At 54.2% G+C, this 16,984-nt stretch overlaps 5 protein-coding genes across 5 annotated transcripts; 2 read left to right on the top strand and 3 right to left on the bottom strand.

Annotated features, from left to right (window-relative positions):
• Positions 1-749: 749 nt before the first annotated feature.
• B0H65DRAFT_45894 (uncharacterized protein) lies at positions 750-1,406 on the top strand. Its single transcript, XM_062826432.1, has 2 exons — positions 750-830; positions 913-1,406. Exon 2 carries the CDS (start codon positions 936-938, stop codon positions 1,341-1,343), a length of 408 nt encoding a protein of 135 aa, XP_062686753.1. The 5' UTR covers positions 750-830; positions 913-935; the 3' UTR covers positions 1,344-1,406.
• Positions 1,407-1,878: 472 nt separating this feature from the next.
• Positions 1,879-3,553, top strand: B0H65DRAFT_451793 (uncharacterized protein). The gene has a single exon (XM_062826076.1). The coding sequence runs from the start codon at positions 2,112-2,114 to the stop codon at positions 3,387-3,389; it is 1,278 nt and encodes a 425-aa protein (XP_062686752.1). The 5' UTR covers positions 1,879-2,111; the 3' UTR covers positions 3,390-3,553.
• Positions 3,554-3,977: 424 nt separating this feature from the next.
• Positions 3,978-7,827, bottom strand: B0H65DRAFT_45855 (uncharacterized protein). The gene is made up of 2 exons (XM_062826412.1): positions 7,393-7,827; positions 3,978-7,285 (listed from the first exon to the last, which is right to left on the bottom strand). Exons 1-2 carry the CDS (start codon positions 7,605-7,607, stop codon positions 4,108-4,110), a joined length of 3,393 nt encoding a protein of 1,130 aa, XP_062686751.1. The 5' UTR covers positions 7,608-7,827; the 3' UTR covers positions 3,978-4,107.
• A 1,862-nt stretch (positions 7,828-9,689) lies between these two features.
• Positions 9,690-12,875, bottom strand: B0H65DRAFT_544629 (uncharacterized protein; the record flags this gene model as incomplete). The annotated part of the gene is made up of 1 exon (XM_062829308.1): positions 9,690-12,875. The coding sequence occupies one exon, from the start codon at positions 12,873-12,875 to the stop codon at positions 9,690-9,692; it is 3,186 nt and encodes a 1,061-aa protein (XP_062686750.1).
• Positions 12,876-13,595: 720 nt separating this feature from the next.
• B0H65DRAFT_451789 (peptidase S8/S53 domain-containing protein) lies at positions 13,596-16,012 on the bottom strand. Its single transcript, XM_062826075.1, has 2 exons — positions 15,173-16,012; positions 13,596-15,105 (listed from the first exon to the last, which is right to left on the bottom strand). The coding sequence occupies exons 1-2, from the start codon at positions 15,530-15,532 to the stop codon at positions 13,867-13,869; spliced, it is 1,599 nt and encodes a 532-aa protein (XP_062686749.1). The 5' UTR covers positions 15,533-16,012; the 3' UTR covers positions 13,596-13,866.
• Between the last annotated feature and the right edge of the window lie 972 nt (positions 16,013-16,984).

Here is a 16,984-nt window from a genome sequence, read left to right as displayed (position 1 = left end):
GGAATGCGAGAAGAGAGGGGGGAAGAGGGAGATTGGTAATAGAAAAGAGAAAGGGAAAAAGAACGGAAAAGGGAACCCTTCGCGCTCTTTCTCCGCGCCCATTCCCCATCCAGTCCAGTCGCCCTCCACCTCCGCCAGTCCCGTCACCGCCGAATCCTTTCCGCCATCTCCCCGAGTCTTGGCCGCAATGGTCCACGATTGACTGATGCAGAGAACTTTCCGCTTCTAGGTACCGTATCCCCACTTCCCCACGTCAGTTTCCTCAAGTCCTCGGCTATGAGTTTCAACGGTCTGGGGAAAGCAGCCCCACTCTTCCTATTTTGTCCATGTACACTAGGTACACCACTTCTGGTACCAACGACAGCAATAATTCCATCTCACGATGCCCTCACTATACTCTGTCTATTAGTTTTTGCCATGTCTGTTTTCGTTGACTGGAAAAGGGTAAACCGAGGGACCGAGAGTAACCGCATCGCTAACTACCCCGCACGGCATCCATTATGCGGAGCTGTTAGGGACAATGACCCACACATAAGCAGTTCGTTGTTTGAGAAAGTGTCCGAGTGCCGTTCATCTCAACTTTCCTCTGCATCAACCGGAATACCGGATTTATTTGTCACAACACACGCCGACATGTCGATTTGAAATAACAAAGCCTCCGTGTTGTTTGAGCTTCCTCTCAAGATGTCAACCCTCGGCGTGCCGATTATCCTGATTGACGGCCGCCTCAAATGTTTAGTCTATGGAACTTTTGTTACGCGGTTGTGCTAGTATCGTGGTGGACCATTGCCGTCCATCACCAAACGCTGTGCAACCACTCCCTTTGAATTGTAAGCTTACATTTGATTGCCGAGTTAATAACCACAGTTAACCGTCACTTACATGCTTCCGTTGGTTGGCAACATTGTTCAGAAGTGTCACCAGGCTCGCCGCCTATGTCACCGCTCAGTCCGCCGCCGTCATGGTTTAACGATGAGGACCCTCACAGTCCGATCATGAAGCAATCATCATCGCTGCTGGCCCCCCTCACCAATTCACCCCCACGATCGGAGAGTAACCACTTGGAACGTTTATCGCCCTCGCCACTGTTAGCAGGACAAACATTGGCTCCTTCAGCGCTCCTGCTCCCAAATCTCCCGGCCCCTGCTCTACAGAAGAATGTCCGGTCACACCTTTGCAAGCGTAGTTCTGAAAAGCTCGAAACAGAGGTCGAGCATGGTCGGAAAGTTGCTCGCCATGAAGCCCAGAGCCATACGTATCATTACCCAAGGTATTCGTCGCAAAAAAAAAAAAAAATTGATAATGGAACAATGGTCTCGCGGCACCCCAAGGACCCGCGGTGAAGGGAGGGTGAGAAAGGGAAGGGGGCTATCGACAGCCCGACCGCAGTCGGGCACCCCCTTTCAAAAAGTGCCGTTGTCGGGAATCGAACGGGTAGGCTTGGCCTGTGAGTCTGGCTTGTTGAAAAGTTAGTCCCATTCGGATGTATTGGAAGAAAGGATGAAAGAGGCAGGTTCTGAACCCGGCCCGGCGTTGGTGGTAGGTTGCCGGGCAATCGACGGACAAGTGTAAAAGATGAAGGGACAGGCTGGTTGGTAATTGGCGGATGGGAATCTAAAGAAGATGAACAGCCTCAATACATTATCTTCGCCATACACACTGTCGTTCAAACTCTGAATAGGTTGAGGCTGTGAACTGTGAACGGCGATAACTGATAACGACGATAAGCTCAGTGATGTCATTGAAGCCCACCGGGACGGCTGACCCCACCATTGCACCGTGCACCGCTCCGGTGGGGGGCCGGCGCAGGGAAAGTGGGGTGGGCCGCGCTTACACAGTACAAACGTGCGGGACGGAGCGGGGACTCGGCCGTGGTGACCTGCGCCAAAGTCTTGGCGATCGGGAGCTCCAAATTATTATTTTCGACCATCTTCTTCCGCCAGCAGCATCCACCGACAACGGCAAGCTCCGGCCACAGCAACAACCACCGCTCAACAACCCCTGCCCGATTCCCAGACGAGCGGCTAGGTTTCTTTTCCTCGACCAAAGCTTTATTCACCCTCTTCTCCCGCAAGTAGCTCGAAATAAGCAGACCGAAACACCTAAACACCATGACGCCCGCCGCCGCCGCCGCGATGCGGATGCGCCTGGCCGCACCTCTCCTCCGCCAGCGCGCCGCCATCCTCCCCTCCCGAACTTCTGTCCTAGCCTACCGCACCGCCCGCGCCATCCACTCCAGCCCACCCGAGCAAGCCAAAGTCGTCCCCGTCTATGGAACCGGTCCCCCTCCCGAGCCTCCCAAGCCCGCCGCCGAGTTTGCCTCCAGCACCCCTTCCGACCCTCCCACCCGCAACAGCGGCGCCATCCCCGAAATCAAAGAAGGCACCGCCGCCGACCCTTGGTCCCGCATCTCCCGCCGCAAGCGGCAAGCCGCCATGCTGCGCGCCGCCACCTTGCCCCCAACCGCCGGCTCCTCCTCCGCCCCCGGTGGCATCGGCCTCAAGCGGCGTTTCTGGAAATCTGTCAACGTGGTAACCAAGAACGACATGAACGAAATCCACCTCGACTCGCGCCCGCTCCGCCGCCCCGACACTAAATCCATCATCAGCTTGCCTTTAACCAAACCCTCCCTCGCTTCCGCGCTGGCAATCGAATGGGACCAGCTCGTGTCTGCGCAGCAAGCGACCAAGCAACATCTCATCCCTTTGACTTCGCTGGTCTGCCGAGCTTTGGACATTGCCGACGAGGACGCCCTAGGCAAGACCGACATCCGCAACGCCATCACAAAAGTCCTCCTCCGCTACCTCGACACCGACTCCCTCCTCTGCTGGGCACCGGCCCCCACGCACCCCGAAGACGGGCGGAACGACGCCGGGTATACGCTGCGCGAAGTACAAGAGGAAGCCTACTCCTCCGTCGTCTCCTTTTTGACGACCCGCGTCTGGCCAGGCGTGACCATCGTCCCCGTCCTCGACGAATCGAGCATCATGCCCCGCCAGCAGGAACCGGGCACGCGCGAGGTGGTGCAGGGGTGGATGTTGGGCTTATCCGCGTGGGAGCTGGCGGCGCTGGAGAGGGCGACGCTGGCGGGCAAGAGTTTGTTGGTCGCTGCGAGATTGGTGGTGGAGTGGAGTGGGGATGGGGGGAATGCTGTTGTGCAGACTCCGGAAGAGGAGGAGATGACCACCCAGAACAAAAAGAGGTGGGGAGTCGAAGAGGCGGCGAGGACGGTCAGTTTGGAGGTGGATTGGCAGACGACGCAGTGGGGAGAGGTCGAGGATACGCATGATGTTGAAAAGGTGGATTTGAGGAGGCAGCTGGGTAGCGCGGTGTTGTTGTGTGCTGGTCAGGGGGCGACGGATGTGAGTGCGAACAAGGCAAAGCTATAGTATAGTTCTGGTTGTGAGGTTTTGGTGGGTTTGTATGGATAGGTCGGTCTGTTGATTGAGATGGTGGTTTCTGAATTGTATTATAAAGGTATTATTATTGCTTAGCTGTACATGGTATTCTGGTATATATAAAAGTATGGAACATTGTAAAAACACTGATTCGGTTCGTCATTTTCACCTGAGATACCTTGCTTGAAGTCGCCCCCATTTTCATATCTCTTAGTTTTGATTCATTTATCTATCTCCCCAAAAACAGAAACAACAAAAAGGAAATAATGTAGCTTAGCGTGGTTGGTACATAAAGTTACTTTTGGTTTTAGCACACAAAGGAAAAAGACAGCTAGCTCAATGTCATGAGCAAAGTGAAGTCTGTGAAAGAAAAAAAAAAGAAAGATAAGGTAACGTGGCAACTGAACGAAAAGAACATGAAAAAAGTAAGGTAGAGTATACAAATACATCCCATCCACGCGCGCGCGCCCCTAAGACATGAAAGATTCCTTTTGCAACGCTAGTAACTCATCCCACTAACGATACCTCCTTCCATCTCCTCTTCCTGCTCCTGCTCCTACTCCAGCTCCAGAATTCAAACCCCATTATCAAATTTAGATAAGTGTGAAAGTAAAAGTTAGTCTATAAATAATCTCTCTCGAAAAAAAAAACACCACGTTCCCCCAATAAGAATTTTCTTCCCTAATAACATCATGAGAAAGTCCACCATTTAGTAAGGTGGCTTCCCCACCGCACTATCAATCCCCTTCAACAGCGCCGCCAGGTCCATAGCGGGTGGCTTCTCCCCCAGCCACGACGAGGACATGGGTCCCGCGCGAGAGCCCGCCCGGCTCTTGATGCTTCTCTTGGAGGAAGTGGGTGGCCGGGGAAGGGTGTGCGCAGCAGCCTGGTGTTGAGTTCGGGAAGTAGTTCGCGAGACGGGGACTCCGAGGTTAGCGGCGGCGCCGTTGGGGACGACGTCGTCACCGGCGGTGGTAGCAGGTTTCTCTTCACCGTTTACGGCATTGTCCCCTGGTACCAGAGGCCCTCCAAACTTCAGCTGCTGATTGCGATCCTGGGATGTGCGGCGTGGCGGGCTAGAAGCAACCTGGCTGGTATTGTCAGGGGAGCCCTGCCCGCCACCGGCAGCGGCTGGGTTGAAGGACAGCTCGCTGGGCGCGTCATAGCTGACGAGGCTATCGTCGCTATCATCAGAGTGCTGGAATCCGATGCCGTGCGAGGTCGGCGGGGGCTGGAGGTGGCCGGACAGGACGGCCTTCAGCTGCTCCACGGACGTGACCGGTTGTTGGACCTTGGCCCTGTACGTGGAGTGGGCGGGTGAGCCGCCGGCGTTGCTGCGGATGCTGGTCTTGCGCGTCCGGCCTACTTGGACGCCGTTGGCGCCTGCTGGGGAAGACGAAGGGCGGAGGTTGGAGTTGCTGGCGTATGGTGAGGTCACGCCGTTGACTCCCAGGCGGTTGTTGTTGTTGTTGTTGTTGTTGTTGTTGTTGTTGTTGACGGTGTTCCGGTGAGTACCGGTTGTGCCGGATCGCGAGCCGTTGAGCGAAGCAGTCTTGCTGCTGCCTGCTTGCGCGTTGGCGAGGACTGCTTCGCGTGTCCAGTCGCCGAGCATCAGCTCGCGGAACTGTGGTGGGAGTTCCCGCTGGGTCTCGGCCTTAGGGATCGTGCTCAAGGTCGATCCGAGGATGGGGTGGGTGAAGTTCCGACTGGGACTAGCGGTCGGGCTTGTAGGAGGGGAGGTTGCCAGTTCCTGATAGCCTGTGCAGATGCAGTCCACCAGGATTGCGCGCTCATCGAACGGCAAAAGGGCCTCGGACTCGAGATCCTGGATGTTCATCTTTGGTGGTGGGCGTGCCTGACCTGGTGTGCCCACCAGATCAAGGGTAGGAGCGGGAATGTTGATACCCTCGACCCAAAAGTTCTTGCTACGGCGCCTGATGATCTCGCCATGGATCGCCCTCCCCGGAGCGGTTCCTTCGCAATCGAACTTCTCGGTCAATGTCCAGAGGTAGCCATGTACCAAACTGCCAATGCGGACCTTGCCAAGGGGCGTCTCAACCTCTTGGATATCCTCTTGGAGTCTGAAAACCATGGGAATACCAAACTTGGCAGCATTGACACCAAGCTGACTCACGAGCTTGGCCAAAAGCACGTGGAGCAGCACCAGGTCATTCTCGTAGTCAACAAACTGCAAAGCGTGGTCGTAGATGGCAAGGTGAAGGAGCTGCAAGAAATGCGAGCGCGGCACCTTTGCAGACCTGTCCACGCGAGCAGATGCGCTCGAGACCACCCGGCGAGCAAGATTGGCCTCCTGGACAGCCCGGTTCTTCAACGTTGCCTTGGCAGATTCATCCCTTGCCAAAGAATCAGCCGGTGTGGTTTCCCGATCCAACCATGTCACGACAGCATCCACATATGCTTTGCGCACGAGGCCATCAGGATCCCGCAGAAGCCATTGAGTACCATCCCAAGTCTGGATGGGAACGCGGTTTCTGGAGAGGTTGATGTTGCCGCCGCTCATCTTTGTGCGGGGGTTGGCAACCAGAAGAATCGCCTTGATGGCTCTAAGCGCCGCGATCTTGGCGACAGTGAGAGCGAAAAGAGACTCGAGGGGTTGGTCCTCAGCGGCACCGTTCTCCGACCTCTCTCCGTTTGGCGAGGAGTTAGGGGGGCTGGCCGACTTGGACGGTTGTAGCTTAAGCAAAATCGTCTGGATCATGTCCGAGATCTGGTCGGCGTAGTAGACGTGGGTAGCCAAGTCGCCAATACACAGGTGCAGCCTGAACAGCAACTCTCTGCGCTGTCCTATAGCCCCCTCGTTGGTGCAAATCACCTCTTCATCGACCCTCATACTATCTGGGTCCCCTGGCATCTGAACGAGCCTCTGCATATGGCCAAGAAGGTTGAGAAGGACGTCCATGACGCTCAAGCCGATTAGGTTGACGTCGGAGCGCAATAGAGCACTGATCATGGCCACCTGGATGTTGTGGTGTCGCAGATTGTCGTCGGTCAGGGGTCGTTGCGCAAGCACCTCGATGGCTGTGAGGAGAATAGTGAATCTGTCCGCCACTGGAGCCCACCGAGCCGCCATCAGAAACACTTTGACAGCCCACCCGTTGTCCTTCCCATGCGCATCCTTCTTGATAACTTGTTCGTTCTGGTCCACTCGCTCTTCGATGAACCTGAGCAGAGCAATGGTAGGGTTGTGCGTCTGAGATCGGCTGGGCGCAACAAAAACCTGTCGCAAGCACTGCATGGCCAAGACGCCGATATCTTCTTCCGCCAGCTTGTCGACATCCACCGCGGTGCCCAGGAAAGCGATGGGGTTGGGGCCCGGCTCACCGCCGTTCGTCTCAGATGCCTGGGCCGTGGCATTGCTCGTCCTCCTCCGCAGCAGCGGCGCATCCTCGACCTTGTCTTCCCCTTCGGCTCTCTGCAGCAAAGTGTCGAGGAAGTCTTCGTTTTCCGTCCACAGGTTTTCCAGAATCATGGGGACGATGATATCGTACTGGCGGGCAACCATGGAAGACAGGGCGTCGGAGGAGGCGACACTCCTAATGGCCTCCAAACCGGCGTTCCTCCACCGCAGAGCGATAGGCTTACTATGCTGTGCCGTTCCAGCCGCGGGACGTGTCGAGGCGAGAGAGGCGTACTGCTGGACGACAGAGACGTATTGGCGGAAGTAGGCCTGGTCGGCGGCGAGCGAGGTAGGGTCATGGTGCTCGCAAAAGGCCTGGAAGGTCGGGATCGAAGACTCGACCATGGTGATGTCGCTCGACTTGAGGACCTGTTCGAGGATGCTGAGGACACATGATGCGAACAGGGGGAGGTCCTTGGGAGACTTTTCGATCAGGGCGGCGAGGATCTGAAGGGTAACCTGGACGTTACTGTTTGGTGTATGCATGCACTCGTTAGTATCCTTCTCAAAAGTTGTGCGACGAGGGGTTGATGTCGGTGATTTGTTGCATCGCATATGAAGCTTAAGTATGCTTACCCTATCCTCTGGCGGTAGACGTCACTGGCAGTCTTCTTCTCGAGGAAGCTGCCGACTTTCTGGATTTTTGCGCGGCGCGACTGGCAGTAGAACAGGAGGTAGCTCAGCTCGCTCGAATTGGGCTTCACATCGACGGCGCCCTTAATGGTCCGAGGGTAGCACTTGAGGACTAGGACCTGGTGCTTGGGCCGGCATTTGTCTTGAAGGGCGTTCATTTTTGAATATTGGTTGTTGATTCAGGGGTATCGGGTCGAAGAGATTGTTGGTTGACGGGATGTTCGGCAGCAGCTTCAGTTCGCTCTCTCACAAGGCGACGTGGTGCCTGGGTCGTCGGGCGGTCGTTGTCGTTCGGTCTTGCAACATGTGGACTTGTGAGGGATCGCTGATGACGGGTCGGAGACGAAGAGAAAGGGTGAGATAGGGCAATGGTGTCGTGGTTGGCAAGCCTGGGCCTCGGAGTTTTTTGTTTTCCTGGGCCTTGCCAGAGTCTGACGGGGGCGGAGCGTGGAGATTGAAATGAAGGTGACCTTTGTTTGGGTCGGCGCAATCGCAGGTAATCTTGTTGTAGCACCCGCCGAGGTACCCAAGCACGGAATTTTGCGCAAAAAGGTACTTGTGAAGCCTGACAGCGGATCCGGGGCCTGAAGTCAGCGCGTTAGGGACCCCTGCTAGAGCATGCGAGACCGATAATTACGGGTATCCGTCGTGTTGCGCACGCTATGCGGAAAGCGAAGATTGAACAAGAAATCGAGAAGTGTTTGAAAAGAATATGGAGGTCTAGGCGCCTTGCGTAATGACTTTTTACTAGAAATGATGACGGGACTTTGTCTCTCCTTCCAACAAGTTCCGAGTCCGTTGGTGACTTGAGAGATGATGAATTGCGGTTAACATGCTGCCTTCCTATTGGCTTGCTTTCGAGGCGCATGTCAATCTACGCTGATCATGTATGTAACTGTACATCATCGTCCATGCTCCTTTTCTTCCCTTTGCATATTGTTCAACCGACCACTTGGGACCTTGTGTTTTTGATATCGATGATAGCAAACTGAAGAGCCAAATTCTGAAACTGAACAAGAAAGTTTGAGGCTAAGGTCCGTAATCAGTACTCCCAGTTTCAGGTAGATGTAGAGGTACTTGGCCGTCCAGGTCTTCAGGTGTTTCCACCAAGCGATCCATTCCAATCTATCTCCATTTCCAACGCCAACTTCAATCACTCCCTCTTCCCTTCCCACCTCACCGTCAAAGTGGAAAAAACATGTTTCACACCTCCCGTCGACGTTTTCATCCACCCTCTTCCACCGCTCCAAGTCTTCCAAATTCCAATTCCAGCCCTTTGGGCTCTGGCGCCAAAGCACAACATAGCGCATGCATGCTAACGCCGGACCACCCGGGCGCCGGGACATCCTTCCTGCGCATGTACGGTACCTACCAAACAATGCAGAGCTCAGTCGCCCGGGCATCAAAGGCCGTTATCAGATGATATCAAATGCACACTTTCACACTTTTTCCCTCCCTCCTCCAGTTTGAAGGCACTTTTGGAGTTGGAGGGGGTCAGAGGGGGTGTGTTGATCAACAACCCAACCAATTGACTTCTACGTCATTTGGCATTTGGGCTTCTCTCGGGCCTTCTAAGGGTTTAGCCTGTTCGTTCCTTGTGGTGATCTTGATTACAAGTACAGACGAACGCCGCGGACAAAGCCATTGCGCCAAGGAACTCGCCGGACTTTATCGTCATTTGTGCTGTTAACGCCGTTGTCTGCATCTTCTTGACCTCAGCTTCACCGGTCAACCTCTTGTGATGATTAACCAACCGGTCCCCCTCGCACCGGACTCGGTAAGTTGACAACTGTGCGCCTCGCACCCGGTTGCTTGTTGTCCCTTATGCGATCTACCGTTGTGGCTAGATGGGCGTAAGCTGGTTGGTTAGTATCTACTCGCTGTCACTACTGCAAGGTGTAACTGCCTTTTTGGATGCCTCGACTTTTGGCTGTTTTTATATCTCTATTTGGTTTTCGTCATTTCGTATCTGGATGATTCCCATAACCATAATGTCGTCAAGCTTAATGAGCAACAAAAAACAACCGACCCCGAATTAGACCTCTAAGCCCTTTTCCCTATCCCATGCTCCGATTACCGTACCTGTCCTCTAGCAATTCCATTGTGCATATCCACCCCTCCCCTCGCAGGGCAACTGCACTATGCTGTACACCCATACAAAAGAAGTGATATAGTACAGTAGTGAGACCTGACACTAGTCAGTCGTATATTATCTTTAGAGGGGTGACACCAAAATAACATTAAAGAAAGGCTGCCGCACTGCTGTCACTGCTCGCTACCCTTCGACGGAATCCTCCTTCCAGTATCTGTGACATCTTCAACTTTCCGAAGCCCCGATTGTCTGCCACTCCTCTAGTTTCCTGACCTGCATGGTCACCTTCCGAGGAGTCAACCTGTCGTTGATGATCAGCCGCATAGCCGTTCTGCTTGGTAGAGACCGGTCCAAACTGACGTTGAACCGCCGCACTTAAACCAGGGCTGGATGTGATCGAAGGTGACATGTAGTGGCCTCTGTTTTGCCCAGAACGCTTAAGCGGCGAAGGGGTACATCTCAAAGCACTCTTTGCCGGAATAGGAGGAGCTCCTGGGCTATCATTCTCGAGTAAAGCTCTACCGGAAAGAGGTGGCGTGGTACGCTTGACTGAGCGTTGCTCTGGCGATAGCTTCACAACGTTGGGCTCGATTGTCGCCAAGGGAGAAGTTGGAAGTGACGGTCGATGGGTTGGAGGCTCGTACACATCGCCATCATCCTCGCAGTCTTCGTTGATTTGTGTCGACTCACGGACATGACGGTTGGGGAAGCTGTTGGGCATCGTAGGAATTGCGTATTCAACTTCCACCGGGGTCGAAGGAGACGATTCATTCTTGCCAACATTTGCTGATAGCCACGTCTTCCAGTCAACAGAGCTGGCTGAGGACTCGATCCCAAGATTCGCCGGATGGTAAGCGAGGGGTGAGCCTACAGATCTCCTGTTGCGAAGATTGTAGCTATCATCCAATGCCCCGTTAGGTGGACCGTTCCCATTCTCGTCTGTAGAATACACACTCTCAGTGTAATCGTTGTTGTCCGTGACCTCACTTCTATCCTTTGAAGCAGGGTCGAACTGACCAGAGTAACGGATTTGCGTGTTGTCGTCCGAGCTGTTATAATGAATCGATTCCTGGATCGCCTGCGCTATAGCACTGTATTCTGCCTCCATAGATTCGCGCAACGTACGGCGGAACGGACTTGTTGTTCGGAACAGATGTGAACCAGGCGTGTTTGAGGCGGCTGAGTTCTGACCAAGGTTGTCGTAAAGCTGTTGACCTCCAGATTGATGATCCTGAACTCCAAGTGGGTGATTGGCGTGCTCTGTGAAGGGATCTTGGTGTGCTTTCTGTGAGCTAGCTGCGGGAGTAGGGGCAGTCTTTGACCTGCCAGCTTGGAAAGCAGCTCGAGGTCCTTTTGAGTCGCCCCATCCGGTTTCAGCCGACTGTGAGGTTATGGCGGACGAGGAACGCATTCCCTGTTGGTGGTCTTGAGGTTCCTGATACCCAGACAAACTGCTCTTTCTTGGAGCGCGCGTTGGAGTGTCGATGTGATCTGTATCTTGGTAGAGGTGTTGCGCTTTGCCCAAAGATCGGAGAGACGACCTTTCGCGGAGAGATCCGTGAGTCAAACTCTCGAATTCGCGTTGCTGTTCCGCCGTTGGAAAAGTTTGATTGTGCATATCGCGCACGCGCTTCATCAAGGCGGAGTAGACTCGCTGGCTATCTACGCCGGGACCAGGTGGGTTGGTTTGTGTGGTAGAGCCGTCATATCGTTGAAATAACTGAGCCCCTAGGGGTTGTCTGCGAATCGATGGCGAGGGAGCGTGCGTGCCGCCTTCATTGATAATGGAAAGACGTTGCCGCTCCCACTCTCTCCATTCTTCTTGTTGCTGACTGGTAAGCGTGCTTGGACCTGAGTGCACCCAGGTGGTCAATGATTTATCATCCGACACATTGCGTTCTCGCTCACTCCTAAGGCTCTCGAGACTGCCCTTATTTGAGTGGTGAAGGTTGGACGGGACGACCTGGAGGGAGGGTATCTTTGAAGGCACTTGATGAATCGAGCCCCATTCGATCTTCTCCGCGACCTCTTGATCCGATGCTGTGGAGTGTATGGACCCGGCATCGTCCATGACATGGGTTCTCTGAGAGTCGATGTGCTGAACTGGGATTGTGCACGAATCCTCAGATTTGGTCAGATTGAAGAAACTCTTCAGCTTTGTTTTCAAGGTTTTGGAGACCTTCCTGGCCTTGTGCTTGAAGCCATCATCCTTTCCCGAGGGTGTAGTTAGAAGCGTGAGGTTCGGGTTCGTTTCAGCCAAGTCATCGCCACAGCTGGCGCTTCGAAGCGATTTTCGCATCTTTGGCTCGGCTCTTCGATTCCGTGAAATGAAGATTGTTGAAGCTTTGGAAACAAGACGTGGGGTGCCTCGTTCACTGGCGTGGGACCTATCGCCCAGCACACTGGGGGCTTCAAGGGGACTATGCATCTGGTCCATGCTGGTCCTATGTGTGTCTGATCTGGAGTGAGCGCTCCGAGTTCTCAAGAAACTCATCGACTTTGGGGTTCTCAGCGGCGGCAGTCCCGTCAAGGGATCGTTCTCTTTGCCATTGGCGAGTGTCTTGTGGCTAGAGTTACCCAGCGTTGACCTGGAAGGAGGCACTCTACCATCAACAAACGACACGGAGTCGTCTTGACTTTTCCTGCTCTCGGGATCTTCGGAGGTGAACATTGATCTGGACCTTCTGATACGACGGTATGAAGATGGAGCAGAGGCGATATTATCTTCTGGCGTGTAGTAATCTTCGCTGGCGACAAGAGCATGGATGTAGTCGGCCGCAACACCAGTGACGGGAGCTGAAGGCGAAGTCTTGGGAGGTTGGCATGACTGGTGTATATTCGAAAGCTCCTTGACGTTGTTGGCCAAACTATAACTGTGAACACTGCTTGAATCTTGATCGTTGGGTTGTAGTTGCGCAGTGTCTTCTTGGCCGATGTCCATGGAGTTTCGTTTGGTGTGGGAGTAAGCACCTTGACCAAGGCGTTTCTCCCCTTTAACAGAACATGGCCCCATAAACCGCACGCTCTGTCTACGGTGAAGATCTTGGTTGTTCTCCTGCCCGTGATGGGGAGTGCTACTTGCTTCAGGCTTAGTGCCGCTCCGAGCTGCTTGTGTTCGACGTGGAGAGGTATCGGGTGTTGGCGGAAACAGTGACATGTCTGCCTTGGCACTCCGATCTTGAGCTCGAGCGTATGCCTGACAGGCCGCAACCTGGGCGTCTCGTTGAGCGACGGCTGGATCGAGGTGTTCGAGATGGACTCCGTGTGTTGCTGACGAGGTTGACTTGCGGCGTCTGAGATCCGGCTTAGACTTGACACTCTGTCGACGTAGCATCGGACCTGACTGACGGGGCAGCGACCCTTTTTTTAGACGTATAAAAGGGTAAGGGGAAGAGTAATTATAAGAGCTTTCGATGATTGCGAATTGGCAAGCGATAGCCTCGTGATTGATCCGCCGTAAAGCTGTGCATCTAACCCTATTTCAGGCGAAATGAGGTCGTTTGGATCGGCGACACCGGACACAAGAGCTTTGATGGAGCAACTTGGCACGGGAGTGAAATCCCAAAGAGATGAGGGAAAACCCGACGAGATCTTGTAAGGAAATCGCCATTGAAGCCCTTTTGTGTGCAGTGATGATAAGAGCACTCGCCAGAAAAGAAGTCGGGAAGTCATGATGACCGAGGTCGGAACCGACGGGATTCTGGCGTTGAAGAGAGAATCCTTGAATTTCGAGGAAGGCGCACCGCTGCGATTGCTATCACGCAATGCCGGTCACTGGTGGAAAGCGCGAATGGGTTTGTACCTGCCTTGATCAATTCGAATTCTAGAAAGAACGAGCTTCCAAGTGGGAGATTCCGTTGAGATGAGCTACATCTAGGATGTCAGTGGAGTGCACGATGGAAGACGCTCAAGATAGAATACCGGGATACGTACCTTGGATCGCCTCAGGGGTTCAAGAGCCGAACCGAGAATAACACAGATACGCGAAAACACCATGGCTGGTACATATTGAACAATTGAATAAAACACAAATGACAAGTAGGGAGAAGAATCATTGTATCAAAGGCAAAATAACCTTGTGTTTCTCATGATCGATAGATAGTACCTGATTACGTACGAAAATGCATGCCCATCCCAAACTCATCAGTGACCCATATTGTGCATACTGTACATGAAAACTCCCGGGGCTGTCCCACGCCCATCCGAAACCTATCCCAAAACCCAGAGCAGTGCTCGTCCCAACCTAATACCAAAGGGGGCATCTGAAAAGCCCAGTCATAGTCATTGCGCTAATCATGACACGCTATTAAAAAGTCTTCATCACTTTAGAGAGCGATCTCCTCGACGAACTGCTTGAGCTCCTCCTCAACCATGTTGTGGATCTTCTCCGAGAGCTTCTCAGCCTTGCCGGAGAGGGAAGAGACACCCTTGACGACCTTGCCGGAGATGACCTCGTAGTCGTGCTCAATAGCCTTCTCAAGCTCAGAGACGGACGAGATCTTGTCAGACTTGGCCTTGGGGGTGGCCTTGTAGCTGCCAGCCTCAACGATGGCAGAGTAGTTGCTGCAGCCACCACCGTTCCAGGCGAGGAGGTTGGGGGTGTCACGGGGCATGTCGCTGAGGGCACCGACAGTGGCAGTCTTGAGAAGGTTGGCCTTCATCTTCTCGGGGGAGATCTCAGCGAGAGAGTAGTCAGAGTCGCTGGAAGGCTGAAGAGAAAGGTAGTAGGCGAGAAGGCCGCAAATGTGGGGAGAGGCCATGGAAGTGCCAGAGATGGTGTTGGTGGCATACTTGCTGCCGATCCAGGTGGAGAGAATGCTGAGACCGGGAGCGAAGATGTCAGTGCACTTGCCATAGTTGGAGAAGTAGGCACGGCTGTCATCAATGGCGCTGGCACCGACGGTGACGGCCTTGGCAGCAGCAGCAGGAGAGTAGTTGCAAGCATCAGCGTTGTCGTTGCCAGCAGCGACGGCGAAGTGAATGCCGACGGAGACAGCGGCGTTAACAGTGTCATCGAGAGCCTGGGTCTTGCCACCACCAAGGGACATGTTGGCGACGGAACCCTTGAAGCCCTTGCGCTTGCCATCCTTGGCAGCCTTGACCTGCTCGATATGGGACTTGGCAGCCCACTCAACACCGGCAACGACATCAGCCATGGTACCAGAGCCGTTAGAGCGGAGGACCTTGACGGCATAGACGTTGGCCTTCTTGGCAACACCGTACTTCTTGCCAGCGATAGTGCCGGAGCAGTGAGTACCGTGACCGTTGCCATCGACGTCAGCATCGCCGTTGGGGATGGTCTTGCCCCACTTGGCACGGCCCTCGAAGTCAACGTGCTCGACGTTGGTGCCGGTGTCGATAACATAAGCATCGACACCCTCGCCACCCTCAGCGGCATAGAGGTACTTGTTGAAGGTAGCAAAGCTCAGAGTATCACGGTGCGAGATACGAGCCAAGCCCCAAGGAGCGGACTTCTCGATGTCGCTGTCGCACTTGCCCTCGGCATCGACATCCTCCGACATGCTCATTGTGTGGACGACGCTATCACGCTCGATGTACTCGACCTGTTTGGGAAGCGTGTTAGTAAGATTTCAGAGCTGCCCGTGGTGGTGGCGTTGTGTTGTAACTTACATCGGGGTGCCTGCGAACAGCCTCAATGGTGTCCTCGTCGAAGTGACCCGAGTAGCCCATGAAGTCCTGGCCAATCTTGTATGTGTGCTTGAGTCCGCGGAAGACGTCGTCGACCATGGGGATCTGACTACGCTTCTTCAGATCCATGCGGGAGGAGTGGATCTTCTGGATCCATGTGTGGTGGTCCGAAACCTTGTCATCGGTGACGTGCTTCTTGAACTTGATGATGTAGGAGTTGGGAACGACCTCGGCGTTGGAGGACGAAAGAATGGGAGCGGCATCGCCATGGATCGACTCATGGCTGACTGCTGGGGCCGCCGCAGCACAGGCTGCTAGCGATAGAGCGAGAAGGCCTCTCATGTTGTTGTGATTACCGATACCAACGAAAGGAACGGTGCGAAGTCGGTTTGGCCTACGACCTCAAAGAAGATGCAAACTGGATGTGAATGAAAAGAAGGATAAACCGACAACGGCGAGATTCCTCAGTCGTTGGCTGATGATGATGATGATGGGAGAAGGGATGGGGGGAGCCAGGCGGATGAAGGGGAAAGAAGAAGGGAAGGCGAGGAAGCACGGGAAGGAGGTCCTGATAAAGAACACCTCCAGGACGGATGCGTAAGCGTGCACGGCCTGGTGCTGGTGGGTTGCTGCCTCAGGGAACCTCCTGTCAACCCGCAGGCACCCAAGCTGGGGACGCCCATCCCTAACCCGAATGGGACTAGCTAAAGGCGGAGCGACCAATGGTGTGAGCCCGCGCCTGCTCCACAAGGGGCAACAGGCCTGCATCCGACCGATAAGAGCGGTCACGTCGCGGCTTATCAGTCAATCACTCAATCCCAGTCCACTGCCCCGGTCAATCAGCTTGGCTTTCGTCGAGACTCGGGAACGACAACCAGCAAGAGATGCAAGGAGATTCAGACCTCCTGCATTGGTTTCGACACGTCAACAATCGAACGCTTCGAGAAGAGGACTAACGATGGCCAACACCGAAGCAAAAGTCGCCGCATTCCCGGTACCGGATGGATGGGATGGCTCGATGGTAAGTGCTTTGTAGAGGTGCCCGAGGTGTGTTGATTGCTTGTTGTGAATGACACCTCTACGGGCCTGGAAAGGTGACAACAAACGGAGCGGATTCCCACCCGTTGTACGCACTACACTAAGCTTATCCTATACACTACAGTATCTCGATATGGACATCCGACCTGCGACGCTTCCCCAGCAAGGCTGCCATCCAGATCGTCAACCGCCAACCACACCTGTGGTCACGCCCTGTCGTATCGGTTTGAGAGGGTCGGGGGTCATCCCGTTGTTTGATTTGTCGAAGCTATATTGAGCTTCGGAGCTTCAGGACCTTGAAGTTGCCTCCGAGGGCCCGAGGCTGTGAGTAACCGCAACCGTACCATGACAGGTGAGACACTGTTTCCACCTTGATATAGGCATGCCTGTCGAACGGATTGATACTGTGCATATGGTACCTTGATCTGGGCAGACTAGCGAGAGAGATGTCCTCTCAACTCAACTGTCTCGCCTCGCTTCATCAGTATCAGCTCGCTAAGCAGGTCACCGACTGATCCCAATGATTTGTCTTTTTGCAAGCGATCCGACACTGTCCTTACGAATCCAATCCAGCTTGCCAGCATGCCAAGTGGAAGCCAGGGGGCGGGGGATCTCCGCACCGGAACTGGAGTTCAAAGTGGTCATCTGGCATACGGCACGTGCCAGATTGTAGGATGCTCCTTGTCCCCCACACAATCAACACAGCACCCCCGGGCCCTTACCAGCCCTTCTGACTCAGTTGATGCTGAGCACCAG

This window comes from Neurospora tetraspora (genome assembly GCF_033439725.1).
Source record: "Neurospora tetraspora strain CBS 560.94 chromosome Unknown B0H65scaffold_1, whole genome shotgun sequence".
NCBI lineage: Eukaryota > Fungi > Ascomycota > Sordariomycetes > Sordariales > Sordariaceae > Neurospora > Neurospora tetraspora.
The sequence above is the reverse complement of the archived record's forward strand: the minus strand, read 5'-3'. Positions and strand labels throughout refer to the sequence as shown.